Here is a 16173-nt window from a genome sequence, read left to right as displayed (position 1 = left end):
GTGAAAATAATAATAGCACGGCTTCATGAGGTTATTATGAACATTAAATGAGTTAATACGTGGAAAACATCCAGTACCTGGCACCCAATGGGGCCAGGTGACAGTTGTTATCAGGATTGAAGAACAACTGTGCAACAGATGCTCCAGGCAGCCTTTCCTGTGTGTTTCCTTCTAGCCTTGCCCTGGAGGAGGCATGGCGCTGTTTCAGGGATGGGGAGTGCCCCCTCTGAGGGTGACCCAGGTTGTCTCCTGTAGATAATAGGTAACTAGCTCCTGGGGCCCTGGCCCAGCTACCCCCCACCACACCTCCCTGGCTCCAGCCCCCACTTCCCCACCCCAGCCTTGGGCATCTGCAGCTGCTCCTTGTCATTGCCCCCAGCCAGTGGGTTGTGAAGAAGGAGGGGCCCAGATTTTAGAAAGGCACTCTGCCTGAGTTAGTTATTTAGAAATCTAGAAGCAACAGAGAGAGCCTCTTCTCAGGCCACCTCTGTTCTGCATCTCCAGTGTCTGAGCCGGGGAGGAACGGGCCACAGGGACTCTCCTCCCCACTCTCACCAGCAGCCTCCTTGCCTTTCCTGCCAGCGGCCAGAGGAAATGCCCCAGGCCGGGGTTGCAAAGCAAGCTTTACACCTTCTGCTGCCTTCCTTCTTCCTGAGGCCTGGGGCATTGCTGGGTGTTGAGGGGAGCCCATGGGGAGGGCAGAGCTGGGATCTTAGTGGAGCAGCTGGTTTGTAAGGGCAAAGGGCCAGCCCTGCATCTCCCCTCGGCCTTACCCTTTGTGTGGAAGAGGAGAGAAACCACGCACAGAGGACACTTTAGCCAGACAAACCTTGTCAGGCATGGGAGGTGTGTACGAAATGTTAGCTGTTAGGGTCAGGAGCATCCCAGAGATGAGGCTGAGTTCGGAGGCTGGGGAGATACTTCCTGGGAGACTGGGTTTGGGGTTTATAAGGAACCAGAGTGTGAAATCACGAATTTACAGAGCATGTTTTATGTCCTAGGCTCTCTTTTTGTTTTTTATTGGCCATGCCTGAAGCATACCGAAGTCCCCAGGCCAGGGTTTGAACCTGCACCACAGCAGTGATCCTTAACCACTAGGCCACCAGGGAACTCCCCAAGCTCTCTTCTTAGTATATTACAGACACTAAATCATTTAAGCCCCCAACTATCCCATAATGCGTGGATAAATGGTCATTTCCATTTAACAAAAGAGGAAATTCAGGCACAGAGAGGTGAAGGGATTTGGCTAAGGTCACACAGCCAGTGAATAGCAGAGCCAGGAACTGAACCCTGGAAGCCTGGCTTCAGACTGCTCTATTAACTCCTTCACTTTACTGCTTTATGTGGGAAACCCTAAGATCTGCCTTCAAAGCTAGAGTCAGCAGTTCTTAAAGCTTTCCGAAGGCATGCTTCCCTTTGAGAATTTGATAAAAACCATGGCTTCTCTCCCCAGAAAAGGAGGGCCTGTACAGACATGTGCATTCAGTTGTAGGGTGTCACAGCCCATTGAGAGCTGGTTTTAATCCAGCAGTTGCCCTTCCCTCCTGGGCTCTCCCTCTGGCACCCATGTGGACGGGGCTGGCACGGCCACTTGCTACGAAGCAGAGGCTGTGGTGGGAGTCCTGGTTGCTGAGAGTCTCCACTGAGGCCCTCGGGTGGGACAGCTGGGCTGAGACCCTGTGTCCCAGAGGACTGTCACAGACCTTGGGTATCGAGGCTGCCTGGGCAGGAGCCCCGCACTTTGCTGGTGACATGAATGTTATGCAGTGTCTGAGAAGAATAGGGTCGGAGCAGGGACTGTTCCTGGTTTATGTTCAGTTGAGTCGGCCATTGTATGAGTGTGTGAAAGAGAGAGAGACAGTATATCAGTAGAGTCCCAGCAGGAAAGAGAGTTCTACTCAGTTGGCGTCACTGAAGAGAGAGTTAATAGGTTGCTTTCAAAGGTAGGGGTGAGGTTGAGGACGCCCACAGGGGCCAGGGCAGCACCCAGGGCCTGGCAATGACAGGGAGCTCTTCCCACGCAGGCTTGACGGGGCCCTGGGAGGAGATGGTGTGAGCGAGAGGTGATTGTGGTCCTGGGGTGGGGTGGTGGGGAGGTGGCCAGCCCCGGGGGAGGGGGCATCCCCTCCCAGATCCGTGGTGCTGAGTCTGGTTCCGAGTCTCTCCTCCCGTCTCCCAGCCACCATCTGCCAGGGCCTTCTGCCGGCCCACAGGGCAAGGGAACTTGGTGGTGGAAACAATCTCCTGGCGTGTAGAGCAGGGGTGGGAGCGGGGCAGCAGCAGGATATTCCAGCACAGCGAACAAGCCTCCAAATCCATCTGGGCTTCATTGCCAGCCCGGTGTCCCCCACAGGTCCAGAGGCCCATGTCTCAGCTTTGCCCCTGCCCAGCCATGTACTTGATGTGAGGAAAGAAGACCTTACCTCCTGATCCAGGCTCTCAGTCCCTGGTCCCAGGGCGGTTGGGCTGGACAGCTGTCCACTGGCCCCCAGAAATCTTGACTTCTGTGTGTAGCACAGCCCCCGAGAGCCATTTAATTTAGTCTTCAAAGTTTCAAGTCTGCCTCCCCTCGGAGGGTCTCACTGGAACTGACGATATGTAATTAGTGCTGCTTAATTGATATTCTTGGGGCTTAGTCATGGGGTTATAGGAACCTTTGGGAGCGTGTTTTGTGACATTTCAGGAGTTTTTCACTGGGTTTTGTTGCCAGGGATGAGAAGTAAGCTTTTCAGAGGGAGAATACTCTAATTTCCAGGCCTATTTCCCATTTGTACTTTCTCTTTCTCCCCCCGGGAGGCTGCCCTGGCCCCTGGGCTCATAGCCCCCTCACCTCCCTGATTGCTCATCTCGTTCCCCATGTTCACACCACATCCTCCCCAGGCCACACTTGCCATGCGCCCAACAATTCTCTGGAGGTCTCTTCTGCATCAGAATCATTTGGTCAAACGAAGCAGATCTGGGGCTTCCCTGCAGCTTTGTTGTTTTTGTTCTTGGCCTCACCCAGAGCATACAGAAGTTCCCCAGGCCAGGGATCACACCTGCACCACAACAGGGATCTGAGCTACAGCAATGACAATGCCGGACCCTTAACCCGCTGAGCCACCAGAGAACTCCCTCTGCAGCTTTGTTACTCAGAGAATGCCTGTGCCCACCGATGCTTGGTGATCTGTGCCTCAGACTGTGAGCAACATGAAGCTCCCTCCCATCCTCAGAGACCAAGTGTGGACAAAGGGAGCTAGAAGGGTGTTCTGGGCTGACTTGGCTCCAGATTATGGATGGTGAGAGGTTAACCGCCCCGCTCCGTGTCCCATGCCCCCCCGCCCCGGCAGCAGTCAGATTGTGTGCTTCTCACTGCTGATACCTCATCTCTCCACTCCCTTCTATTTCAAATGGAATCCAGCCAAATGGATTGTTTTTAAACATCAGTTAAGCTGTATTCTGACCATCATTAGGAGGGATGTTGGAGTTCCCACTGTTGCTCAGGAGCAACAAACCCAACTGGTATCCATGAAGACACATGTTCAATCCCTGGCCTTGCTCAGTGGGTTGAGGATCTGGTTTTGCTATGAGCTGTGGTGTAGGTTGCAGACACGGCTTGGATCCCGTTTCTGTGGCTGTGGCGTAGATGGGCAGCTGCAGTTCCAATTGGACTCCTACCCTGGGAACCTCCAAATGCTGAGAGTGTGGCCCTAAAATGACGACAAAAAAAAAAAAAGGAGGGCCTGACAGAGACCAGTGGCTTTTGGGATTTTTTTAAATTCAAGATTTCACATTTTTTTCCTTTGTTATTAGCCCAAGTAATGAAGGCTATAAAACATCTTTAGTAAGTCTCTGGGTTGATGTCGCTGTTGTTTGTGACGTGCATATGTTAGTTACTCTGCTCCTGGTAATTCATCACTGCCCACCCAGCCTCATTGGCACCCTTTCCTGCACGAGGAGATACTGGATACCCTTGGCGTCGTCCTGCTGGTCCTGTTTCCAGGGGACTTCTTCTTCTTCTACGTCAAAGATCAATCTCGAGGGAATTCCCCTCTATTGAAGCTTCAAGAGCCATTTTAAAAGCAGCACTGTCGTCTTCCCAACGGGTGTTTTCCTTGGAGTCTCTGCCGGGAGTGGAGGGAGGAGGGAGGCTGAACAAAGGAAGACTTGCTCCTTCTGGGCTGGGGTTTCTGTAAAATCCTGCCAGAGGGATTTTTAAATGTGTTTGAGAGAGGAAGGCAGTGCATTGAGGAGGAGGTAGGGCCCTTCCTTAAGAGAGGATTCCCTCGAACCTGGGTGTTTACCTGGAATAGTCTGGATTCTAGAAGGCTATTAGGAGAAAAGATATTTTCATCTGAAGATAGGAGGTATTAAGAATTAGAAAGGTCAGAGTTCCTGTTGTGCCTTAGCAGGTTAAGGACCCAACAGAGTCTCCATGTGGGTTCGATCCCTATCTTCTCTCAGTGGGTTAAGGATCCAGCACTGCTGCAGCGTAGGTCGTACATGGAGCTCAGATCCTGTGTTGCCCTGGCTGTGGAACCCCAAGCCGGGAACTTCCATATGCTGTAAGTGTGGTGGTAAAAGAAAAAAGAATTAGAAAGGGCAGGAATTCTTTTGGAACCAGGGTTATGTGTTATAAGATTGTTATTGAATTTAGGGAGTGGGGCAGAAACCCAGTCTTATTCAACTCCCTGTCTTCCCCCTGGCCGTGCATACAACGAGGTATCTATAAATGCTTGTGGAGTCAGTCTCTTTATTTGGTTTTCGTAATGCTTGAGGATTCTTGGCAGTTGGATGAAGTCAACATATAATGGGCTTTGGAGTTAGACATACCTGGGCTTAGATCCCAGCTCTGCCTAGCTGTGTGACCTTGGGCAAGTTACTTAACCTTTCTGATTTTCAGTTTTCTCACTTGTAAAATGGGTGATAATTCACAGGGTTTTTGTAAGAATAGAATGACATAACTTAATGATCCTCTTGGTCTACTGAGCATTTAGTAGGGGCTCAGTCAATGTTAGTTTTCTTCCTTCTTCCTGCTGTATTCCCCCTGAGAATCAATGGTTTTTGACTCCATCTTCACCTTAGAATCATGTGGGGAACTTTTAAAAAACACAGTTGCTCAGGCCCCATCTTGAGATTCAAATTTAATTGGCCTATGGTAGGGCTTGATTTTTAAAAATCTCCTAATAAAGGTTACATTTTTAAAGGATGAAATCATGATTCCCATAGATACGTAAAATGAACACATGGCAAAGACTTACTCAACTTATCAATTAATGAGGAAACCAGTAAGATATTACAACTGGTTCAAATAATTCCAACAGCACACACACACATGTAGGCAATCAGGAATGCTGGAATGAAGTTACAAATAGATGCAAAGTTAGTCTGCATCCACAGGGGTAATAATCAAATAATCCATTGCATACTACTGAGGAAAATTCATTTGCACTTCTATGGATAAGAATCATTTGCATTACTCTATGCTTTCTTTAATTGACAGAGTTGTAAGGTAGTTCGGAGATAACGAAAGATGCAGACCTCTACAAAGTCAGATCCCAGGATTAGTATGTGAAACAGGACACCCTGGGATCTGCTTTTTGGTACGTTTCCATACATAGCTTTCATACGTCCTCAGCCAGGAGGGAGCACCTGCCTTAGACCTTGGTATATGGTTCTGTTAGCAGTGTTGTCACCCTGTATTGTGGTTATTTGTGTCTGAGCTGTCCCACCTATGATAGGGAAGTCCTAAAGTACAGGACTCATGTTCTATTTATGTTTGTAGCCTAGCACCCACCACACTGTCTGGCCTACTTTATAAGTGCTTAAAAACTGCTTGTTGAATTCATAATTGAATTGGATAACCCTAAGAAGCATGCAGAACAAGAAGTATTATTCTGCATCTTCTGAAGAAGAAATTAAGGCTTTGAGAGGCACTGTCATGTCACACAGTTAGCTTGTGATGAAGTTGGGATGCAAACTCTCTCATCCATTTCCTCATTCAACCTTATTTCATTCAACAAGCCCTGAGTACCTCCTGTGCACCAGTCACTGCCTTGCCCTCAGGACCTTACATGTAGGGCAACGGGGTTTAGAGAACCTGAGCCAGAGTGCTTGTGCCTTGAAGTCAGATTTTTTTTTTTCTTTTCTGGACGCCCTTGTGGTGTATGGAAGTTCCCAGGCCAGGGGTTGAATGTGAGCCACAGCTGCAGCAACGCCAGATCCTTTAATCCACTGCACCAGGCTGGGATTGAAGCCATGCCTCTGCAGTGATCCAAGCCACCGTGGTCAAATTCTTCACCCACTGTGTCACAGCGGGAACTCCAAAGTTGGCCCTTATGAGCTGTGTGACCCTGGACAAATTACTTGGCTTTTCAGTGCTTTCATTTTCTCATCCGTAAACTAGAGAAGCCTACCATAAAAGGATTAGATAAGTTCATACGGTGCAAAGTGTTTAGCACAGTTGCTAGCACCGTAATCACCTGTGATTGTGCTAAACACCGTGTCAGTCCTGGGCTGCGGAGATGAGGGAAACTTGGATCCTCCCGTTGCTTAAGATGCTCTGTCTAGCGGCGTGGAATGAGGCTCAGAAGATCATGGTTAGGGCATGTGGTGAGCAGTGCTGTGGGATGGGAGGAGGATTAGGGGAGCACGGGGAGGGGATGGGAGTTGGAGGGCTGGACCTCTGGGGAGCTGAGTCCTTAAGCACCAGCATTTGACCCCCATTTGGTCCATCTGCTGGGAGGAGGCTGTGGCCATGATTGAGGTGAGAAAATGAAAAGGCCTGACCAAGTCCACCGCAGGGCCAGGGGAAAGATTTAGGTGATGGAGTTGACAGGAACAAAGGTTGATTAGATGAGGGGGTGAGGGCAGGAAGGCGCCTGATTTAGTGCTTCCCAGATGCCCCCACACTGCCTTGGAGGAGGTTCTCTTTGCAGGTTTCTAACTTAATTCAGGGGCGAAGGGGCCACCAAGCCATGTCCCAGGTAACCAGAGCCTGGCCCACCACATGAGAGGGCTCAAGTACTAGCATTTTTCTGGGCTTTAGGCTGCCAGGAGGACAGTGCTCAGGTTTAATTCCTTATTTTGGCCATGACTGCCCAAGCCAAAAAAACCCCACATTTATATATTAAGAATGATTAACAACCTTTTAAAATGTTTTTTATCGCCTATCTTGTTTACTTTGGGGATTATCATGCCCTGCCTTTACGGAGTGTACAGTACAGTTCCGTGACTCTCTTATCTTTTAGTCTCATGTCTCTTTTTATTTATTTATTTACTTATTTTTATTTTTTTACTTTTTGTCTTTTGTCTTTTTAGGGCTGCGCCCAGTGGCATATGGAGGTTCCCAGGCTAGGGGTCTAATGGAGCTACAGCTGCCGGCCTGCACCACAGCCACAGCAACACCAGATCCAAGCCGTGTCTGTGACCTACACCTCAGCTCACAGCAACGCTGGATCCTTAAGTGAGTGAGGCCAGGGATGGAACCTGCAACTTCATGGTACCTAGTCAGATTCATTTCCGCTGCGCCACGATGGGAACTCCTACTTATTTAAAAAAATTTTTTTTGTTTTAAAAAATTTTTTGGCCATGCCCACAGCATGCAGAAGTTTCCAGGCCAGGGATCGCACTCGTGCCACAGCAGTGGCCCCAGCTACAGCAGTGACAATGCCAGGTCCTTAACCACTAGGTCACCAGGAAACTCCCCACATTCCTTTTTAAAAATACAATTTCAAAGTTCCCTTGTGTCTCAGCAGGTTAAGGATCTGGCGTCACTGCTGTGGCTCTAGATACAGCTGCAGCATGGATTCGATCCCTGGCCCAGGAACTTCTGCATGCTGTGGGCTCAACCAAAAATTAAAATAAAATAAAAATTTAAAAAGAAAGCTTAAGGACTTCCCATTGTGGTGCATGAGGTTTCAGGTTTGATCCCTGGCCTCGCTCAGTGCATTGCCATGAGCTGTGGTGTAGGTCGCAGATGCGGTTTGGATCCTGTGTTGCTGTGGCTGTGGCATAGGCTGGCAGCTGTAGCTCTGATTGGAACTCTAGCCTGGGAACCTCCATATGCCACGGGTACAGCCCTAAAAAGACAAAAAATAAAAAATAAGTAAAAATAAAAAAGAAAAGAAAAAAAGCTTAAATAAATAAAATTTCACCAAAAATGTCTAGTGTATTGAACAGATATAAGAGCTGCTTAGGTGGAAATGGTGGCCTGGCCCAGTACCCACGCTGCCTTCCTCCATGGCTCGAGAAGACTCCTGGGAGCTCACAGCCCCATGTAACACGGTCCAGCCAGGTGGTTCTCCAAGGAGGTTCTTTCCATCAGCAGCATCCGTATCTCCTGCATGTTTAGAAGTACATATTCTCAGGCTTCATCCTAAACCCACTGAATCATAACCTACAATCTGATTTAACAAACCCTCCAAGTGATTTTGATGCCCAGAAATGAGGAGTGATTTGCCTTAAGTTATTTGGGGAGTTTAATGGGATTTAATTATGGAGTGTCCGATGTGTGCAAAATTCTGGCATATGTGTTACAGGGGATACCAAGAAAGTTAGGTCTCGGTATTAGTAGTCTATTGCTGAGTAGCACATTAGCCCAGAGTTTGGCTACTTAATGAACAGTGTCACGAATCTGGGTGCAGCTTTGTGGACTCATCTACCTTAGGGTCTCCCACGTGGGCCAGGGTCTCAGTCCTCTCGAGGTTCGGCTGGGGCAGGATCCACTTCTGAGTTCCTTTGGTGGTTTTTGGTAGGATTCAGAGTCTTAGAGGTGGGTTGGCTGGCAGCCTTGCTTCCTTGCCACCTGGGCTTTTCCAGAGGGCAGCTTGCACCATGGTGGCTGGCTTCACCAACATGAGTAAGCCAGCCAGAGAGAGCAGCAAGCGAGGGCACCCAAGACAGAAGTCACACTGTAACGTATCCTTGGAAGTGGCTTGTGCTCTAGTCCATCTTCATTAGAAGTGGGTCACCAGCTCCAGCCCACGTTCAAGGGGAGGGATTCACACAAGGGCATGAATACCAGGAGAGGGGCTCTTAAAGGATCCCACAGTCTCTGTCTCCACCTTGCATTTGCAATCGAGACATCGAATCACTGCACACCTAAAGTGGAGTCGGTCAGAGAAGGGCCATGGTCATAGAGGAGGCAGAAGTTCAGTGGTGGCTCAGAGAAAAGTAATTTTCTGGAGCAGTCGGGAAGGTTTCTTGGAGGAGGTGGCATTAACAAGGGACTTTGAGGGAATGGAGTTTATGCCCTTGGCCAAGAAGGGGAGGCCGGGCAGAGGATACAGCATAGGCTGAGGCAGTGAGGTGGGAAAGCACAGGGAGCTATGCAGGTATCAAAACCAACTCACTTGAGTGGAGGGAGCCTATAGAGAGAAAGAGGACAAAGTGACAGTAGAGATTGGGGCCCCGGGTCAAGGCTGCCACTGCTAGATGCGGATGCTCTCCTCTCCGCTGGAGGCGGGCGTAGCTTCCATCACTATCACGGTCAGGACCGTGGGGCTCTGAGCCCAGTGCTCCCCTGTCCCATAGCCTGGCCGTGAGATCCCTGCCTCATCTTCTCTTGTAGTTTGGACGCACTGAAGTCATTGACAACACACTCAATCCCGACTTTGTGCGCAAATTCATCGTGGATTACTTCTTCGAGGAGAAGCAGAACCTCCGTTTTGACCTGTAAGTGGAAGATGGTGCTGAGGACAGGGTGGGGGAAGGAGCTGCTGATGGTGGATGGGGCTGCAGGGCCTGTGGCTGCGGCTGGCGTTTCTTTACTAGGGAAGGTAGGGGTGGCTGTGATATTAGAGGAAGCCCAGGGTTGGTTGGCCTGGGGTAAAAGTAACAATTAGCTGAAGTCCAGCCCTGCCCTCATCAGGAGATGGAAAGGAGCTGGGTGGAGGAGCCAACCCCCTTCCCCATTAGTCTCAGTGCGGGAGGGCACCTGGCAAGCTACCTGATTCTGGGGTGGGGTGATGAGGAAGGATCCTGGAGGCAACTCTAGCTCTGCCTCCTAGGAGCCCCTTCCCCTAGGCCCTGACTTTTTTCCTCTGACCTCTCCCTCTGACCAGGATTGTTCTGGGAAAGGGTCCCCTCCAGCTTCCCCTCCTGCAGAGCTAACCCGGCTGACGGGGCTCAAAGCATCTGTGTGGATGTCACAAAGGTGCCCAGTGCTTCTCTCCTAAAGTTAAAGATGATGGTGGGATTTGAGTCTAGTGAGCACGCGGAGTGCTGTTTTGTTGTTTTTTTTCAGGGTATAGGATGATTAGAAAGGACTGTGCCCCCAGAGAACTGTGTACACAGTGGGGGGAAGGGGGGGTTGGCACCTGAGGGAGCAAAGAGGAAAAAATGCAGTGAAAGGAAATGACTTCAGAGGAAGTGGGGGGAGGACCTGAGGCCGAGGGCAGTCAGTGTAGCCCATTGTTGGGAAGTCACTGGTATCATTTTGGGGAGAAGGTGCTCAGGGCACGGGACTGGCAGGAGAATGCCTGCCCTTCAGCAGGGGTCCTACGGGCCTAGAGTGGCGTCTGGCTGCAGAGATGGCCAGTGAGCAGGGGTGGGATGCCGAGGAAGGGCTGCAGATGAGGGGAAGGGAGGGGTCCAGGTGCAGGATGGCCGAGGTTCAGGTATCAGTGCCTCCCTCCTTCTTGAGTGCCCAGGCCCAAGGGCAGGCTGGGCAGACCTGAGCAAGAGGAAGCCATCAGAGAAGGTCAAAGGCAAGATACTGAAGCCAAAGGCAGCCGAGCCTTGGCTGGGACAACAGAAGAACAGGCAGTGGAGAGCAAGGTGACTCAGGCACCTATGAACCAGCCAGGGTAGCAAAGCACGTGTATTTTCTCAGTTTGTAATGAGACATATGTGTAAGGAAGGGCCCAAGTCTTAAAGAGTCCTGTGCTGTGATGCATTTTGACACCCATTTACCACCCAAATCAAGAGACAAAACAGGTCCAGCACCAAGGAAGGCTCCCTTTTGCGTCTCCCCAGAAATGTCCTCTGTGTCAGTGTCTGTTCTAGGGGAAGCAGAGGTCCTGGCTCGGCTCAAGAAGCCAGGCGGTTTGAGACAGGATGCTCCAGCCACCTTCACCATCTCTCTGTGTTCCCTGCAGATACGACGTTGACTCCAAGAGTCCGGATTTATCCAAACATGTGAGTTCTGCCGGTGCCTGCCCAGCAATCCTGAAAGTCTCTTAGATGCCAAATTCTGAGTTGGCCTTGGGTGTCACTGTGACGCAGAGTGTGTGTCTGATGCTACATTCTGTCATTTCAGAGCCTTCCTGCTTCCATGGGTGCAGGGATGGGGGAGGCAGGATGCTTAGGAGCAGAGGGGGTGACAGTGGTCTTTTCTGTATCCTGGATGTGCAGGACTTTCTGGGCCAGGCCTTCTGCACCCTGGGAGAGATTGTGGGGTCCCCTGGGAGCCGCCTGGAGAAGTCCCTCACGTAAGTGTATGGGGGAGTGGGTGCTGTCTGGGTTGCTTTCTCAGTGATGGGCCAACTTCCTGCCCACCTTTCTGAGGGCTGGCTCAGGGTAGGAAGAAAGCAGTTGGCAGTCATAACAGATGATGGGAAATAAGGAGATTGGAGTTCCTGTCATGGCTCAGTGGGTTAAGAATCTGACTAGGATCCATGAGGATGCAGGTTTGATCCCTGACCTCACTTAGTGGGTTAAGGATCCATCATTGCCACTGCTGTGGCCTAGGCTGGCAGCTGCAGCTCCTATTCCACCCCTAGCCTGGGAACTTTTGTATGCTGCATGTGTGGCCCTAAAAAAAGACAAAAAAAAAAAAGAAAGAAAGAAAGAAAGAAAGAAAGAAAGAAAGAAAGAAAGAAAGAAAGAAAGAAAGAGAGGCCCCACAGGCCTTAACTTTGTAGGGCTTTTAACCCCATTATCTTGGAAGAACCCCAGCTCAGCTATTAGAACCCCGAATTCCTTAGGATAGCCCAAGATGCTATCTAGTCCACTCCTCTTCCCCTCTCCATCATTGTATAGAGGAAGGAACAGAAGCCCAGAGAGAGGCAGTGACTTGCCCTAGGCCACACAGCTACGAAGTAGAAAAGCTGGGATTTGAATCCCAGAATCTCCTCACACAGTGGATTCCTCAGATCACTCATACCTTGTTGTAGGCCAGAGCTGGGCATGGTGAGGCCTTCTCCATCCTGTCCTTCCCCTGATACTGCATTATAGGGCTTTAGGTGCTTTTAGGAGAAAGCTCTTACCCGAAGCAGCCTCTGGGCTGAGAAATCCCAGGGCTTCTCATAGTGGAGCCTGAGGGTGGCTTCAGGGACCAGCCAGGGCTGGCCAACTGGTGGGGTGACCTCTTTTGTCCCTGTTTCTCAGGAAACCCTAAGAGTAGGGCCCAGGCCTCAGACAGGACAAATGTGGAGGTCATAGAGCAGAGTGGGCAGAAAAGCCCTGCTTGCTGCTGCCAAGTTCACACTGGATGCTGTCCCGTCACCGTGTTCAATAACTGCAGAATGTGTTATTGGGAGGGGGGGTCCCTCTTTCCCAGACCCTTGCCTCTGACCGCCAGTAACTGTGTGGTCACTTCAGGGACCCCAGAAAGTCCTCCCTGCTCCCAAAAAGGTCTCCTCCTCTAGGTTCAAAGAAACAGTGATAAATAGCTGTCATTTATTCAAAACTAGGAGCAGGAGTTCCCATCGTGGCACAGTGGAAATGAATCCGACTAGGAACCATGAGGTGGCGGGTTCAATCCCTGGCCTTGCTTAGTGGGTTACAGGTCTGGCTTTGCCGTGAGCTGTGGTGTAGGTCACAGATGTGACTCAGATCTGGAGTTGCTGTGGCTGTGGTGTAGGCCAGTGGCTGTAGCTCTGGACCCCTAGCAAAAAAAAAAGAAAGAAAACTAGGAGCAAATCCAGGACTGGGGGGGGCTCTGTAGCTTATAGAATTTGGGGTCCCAGGAATGAGTGTGAGTCTGCCTCTTTCAGCTCCCAATGGCCTGGGTCAAAAGCCCATGGTCGTTTGAGTCTGTTTCATATGCTGTCCCCTGGCCCACCTTCAGTGAAGGGACACCATCTGGGGGACCGAGGAAGGCTCCGAGTAGGGGTGGCTAGTGAGAGGAGCTTTAAAGGGCAAGCAGGATCTGAAATGTCAGGATGCTGGGTGTTGATAAAATGTCAGATGCTGTGTCCCCCTCTGCAGCTGTCATGTGTCTAAGTCTAGCTGTGCCCTGGCTAGACCTCTGAATGGGCTCCCTTTCATTAGGCATCTCTTCTGGGCCAGGCAGTGTTTGGTCTCTGTGACCTCATGTGATTCTCTCAGCAATCTTCCCCTTTCACAGCCCACACACTGAGGCTCAAAGAGGTAGAACAGAAGTTCTCAAACTGTAGCAGGATCAGCATCACCAGGCTTGTTTTTGTTTTGTTTTGTTTTTTATGGCCACACCCACAGCATATGGAAGTTCCTGGGCCAGGGATCCAAGGCCCAGCTGCCACCTATGCTGCAGCTACAGCAATGCCAGATCCTTTACCCTATTGTGCCAGGCCAGGATCAAACCCGTGCCTCCACAGTGACCTGAGCCACTGCAGTCAGAGTTTTAACTCACTGTGCCATAGTGGGAACTCCTAAGAGGGCTTGTTAAATATAGACTACGGGGCTCCAAGCCCAGGCCTGGGCAAGGGACTGAGAATTTTCATGGGATGGGATACTGCTTGTCTAGGGACCACACTTTGAGAGCCCCTGAGGCAGAGCTGCCTAGGGCCTCACAACAAGGTTTGGTAGGAAGACCTTTCCTTCCCCTGCCTGTGGCTTTCCATCCTGTTTTGTGGCACCTGTCTCCCAGAATCCAGATGCCCAATGCTTTGGCCTCTCAGGATGGAGATACTCAGCTCAAGTCATGCTTTTTCTCTTCCTCCCTCTCCACAGAATAGGAGCATTCAGCCTGAATTCCAGGACGGGCAAACCCATGCCAGCTGTGTCCAACGGGTAGGCCACCAGTCATCTCTGGCCCTGGAGTCTTCAGACATTCAGCCAGCTCTGCAGAGGGGGCCTCAGAGTCCTGGCCCAGTCCCTGCTCCCACCAGTGTGCATCCAGCCCCAGTTAGGGGCACAGAGAGGGCCCTGGGTCCCTCATCAAGGACCACTCTGCAGCTGGCCCTCCCCCATCCAGGCCCATCCCCAGTGGCTCCTGGGACTTTGGGAAGCAGGGCAGGGCTTAGAGGTCGGAGGGGCTGTTTCCAGGAATCAGCAGGGCCTGGATGCTCTTCCTTTCCTTCCTTTCTCCCTGGCCTGTTTCTCCGGCCTCCACCTCTCACCCTCCCTCTCTGTTCTCTTGACCTCCTCATCTCTCTTCTCCACCGCTTCCACTGCTGGACATCAGCCTCCTCACAGGGTGGACCCAAATCCTCACTTTCTGCGTTTTCTGACCAGCTGTCGTGGGCTAGACTTGTTCCCCCAGCCCCCACCCTGACCATGGGCTTCTGGCTGGCCTCATGCAGATGTGGCAACGGAGACCCTCCCACTCCTTCCCTCTCCTTCTCTCCTGGTTGGAGAGAGGGTCTTTACCTGGGGGGAGGGGTGGGGCAACAGGGAAGGAAACATCTGCTTGAGGGACCAGCCCGGAGGTGCCTCTGGAGACAAGCGTCTTGGCTGAGTAAGCAAAGCTCCAGGGGCCTTTGCCGAGGGCTCCTGGAAATTGGGTCTCTGCAGCTGGATTGCCTGAAATGGGGCTGTGGGAAAGGGGCCTCCAGGAGACCCAGGAATGCGTACAGCCCAGAAAGGGTATGGATGCTAATTTCCAAGAAGAGTAGAAAAGCAGCAATGGGAGAGGAAGCAGGAGTCATAGAAAAAGTGAGGGAGAGTGACACACTGAGGTATATGGAACGATTGGCCAACAGGGACCTGCTGTACAGCACAGAGAACTCCACCCAGTATTCTGTGAAAATCTATGTGAGAAAAGAATCAGAGAGAATAGATATGTGTATATGTATGACTGGGTCACTTTGTTGTACAACAGAAATTATCACAGCCTTGTAAATTAACTATACTTCAATAAAACTTAAAAAATAGGAGTTCCCGTCATGGCTCAGTGGTTAATGAACCCGACCAGTATCCATGAGGATGTGGGTTTGATCCCTGGCCTCACTCAGTGGGTTAAGGATCCAGCATTGCTGTGAGCTGTGGCGTAAGTCACAGACGCAGCTCGGATCCCTTGTTGCTGTGGCTGTGATGTAGGCCGGCAGCTGTAGTTCCGATTAGACCCCTAGCCTGGGCACCTCCATATGCCTCAGGTGTGGCCCTAAAAAATAAATAAATAAATAAATAAAATGGAGTTCCCCTCGTGGCACAGTGGAATCAAATCCAACCGGAAACCATGAGATTGCAGGTTGGATTGCTGGCCTCGCTCAGTGGGTTAAAGATGCAGCGTTGCCATGAACTGTGGGGTAGTTTACAGACTCGGCTCGGATCTCGCATTGCTGTGGCTGTGGTGTAGGCCAGTGGCTACAGCTCCGATTAGACCCCTAGCCCGGGAACCTCCATATGCCACAGGTGCAACCCTAAAAAGACAAAAAATAAATAAATTAATTAATTAATAAAAAGGGAGACTGAGACAGATAAGAGGGAGGGAGAGGGCAAAGCAGGGCAGGTGGGAACAGATTGGGGCTGGAGGGGAGGAAGGAAGGACTGGAACTAGAAGAGGGGCTAAGAGGCAAAGAGAAGAACAGATAGAGAAACACTGGACAGAGGAGGCTGGTGTGAGGATTCTGTCTCCCTGGTCAAGGAATCCATCTTTACTGGCAAGGAGAGCCAGATCAGGGGCTGGGGAAGGCTTTGGGCTCCTCAGCTCAGCTACCCAAGTCTAGGGGTGCGAGTGGGCGGGCACCACCATCTGCCTGTGGCGGGGAACCTCCAGATGCGGCCCCTGCTCTGGTCACCTCATCTGAAGAGACCTGGGCTGTCTCATCAGCCCAGGCCGGGTCCCAGGCCTCCTTTGCCTCCTCTGTTTGAGAGCCTGTCCCTTCAAGAGCTGGCACTGGGGAGAGCTCCATCAGTGGTTCTCAAAATGTGTTCCACAGATTAAATAAGAATCTGGCATTGCTGAGAGCTGCAGTGTAGTTTGCAGACGTGGCTTGGATCTGGTGTTGCTGTGGCTGTGACGTAGGCCAGCAGCTGCAGCTCCAGTTGTAAACTTCCGTATGCCACAGGTGTAGCCCTAAAAAAAATGTGGAGTTCCCGTTATGGCTC

At 50.9% G+C, this 16173-nt stretch overlaps 1 protein-coding gene across 15 annotated transcripts in view; it reads left to right on the top strand.

Annotated features, from left to right (window-relative positions):
- Positions 1 to 16173, top strand: part of CPNE5 (copine 5) — a 112641-nt gene that overhangs the window by 29894 nt on the left and 66574 nt on the right. For all 15 annotated transcript variants that reach the window (XR_014810004.1, XR_014810000.1, XR_014810003.1 and 12 more), the window contains exons 4-7: positions 9551 to 9654; positions 11079 to 11118; positions 11335 to 11411; positions 13855 to 13914. Coding sequence is in view for 10 of the 15 variants with exons in the window: in XM_084967919.1 (XP_084824045.1) it covers positions 9551 to 9654; positions 11079 to 11118; positions 11335 to 11411; positions 13855 to 13914 (281 nt within the window). In the remaining 5 variants the exon portion in view is untranslated. The remainder of the gene's footprint in view (positions 1 to 9550; positions 9655 to 11078; positions 11119 to 11334; positions 11412 to 13854; positions 13915 to 16173) is intronic.

This window comes from Sus scrofa, chromosome 7 (assembly GCF_054392235.1).
Source record: "Sus scrofa isolate SSC_HxYL_T2T_F1_AM1 chromosome 7, Sscrofa_HxYL_maternal_Yorkshire_Landrace_v2.0, whole genome shotgun sequence".
NCBI lineage: Eukaryota > Metazoa > Chordata > Mammalia > Artiodactyla > Suidae > Sus > Sus scrofa.
Note: the sequence above shows the minus strand (reverse complement) of the source record. Positions and strands in the feature narration are given on the sequence as shown.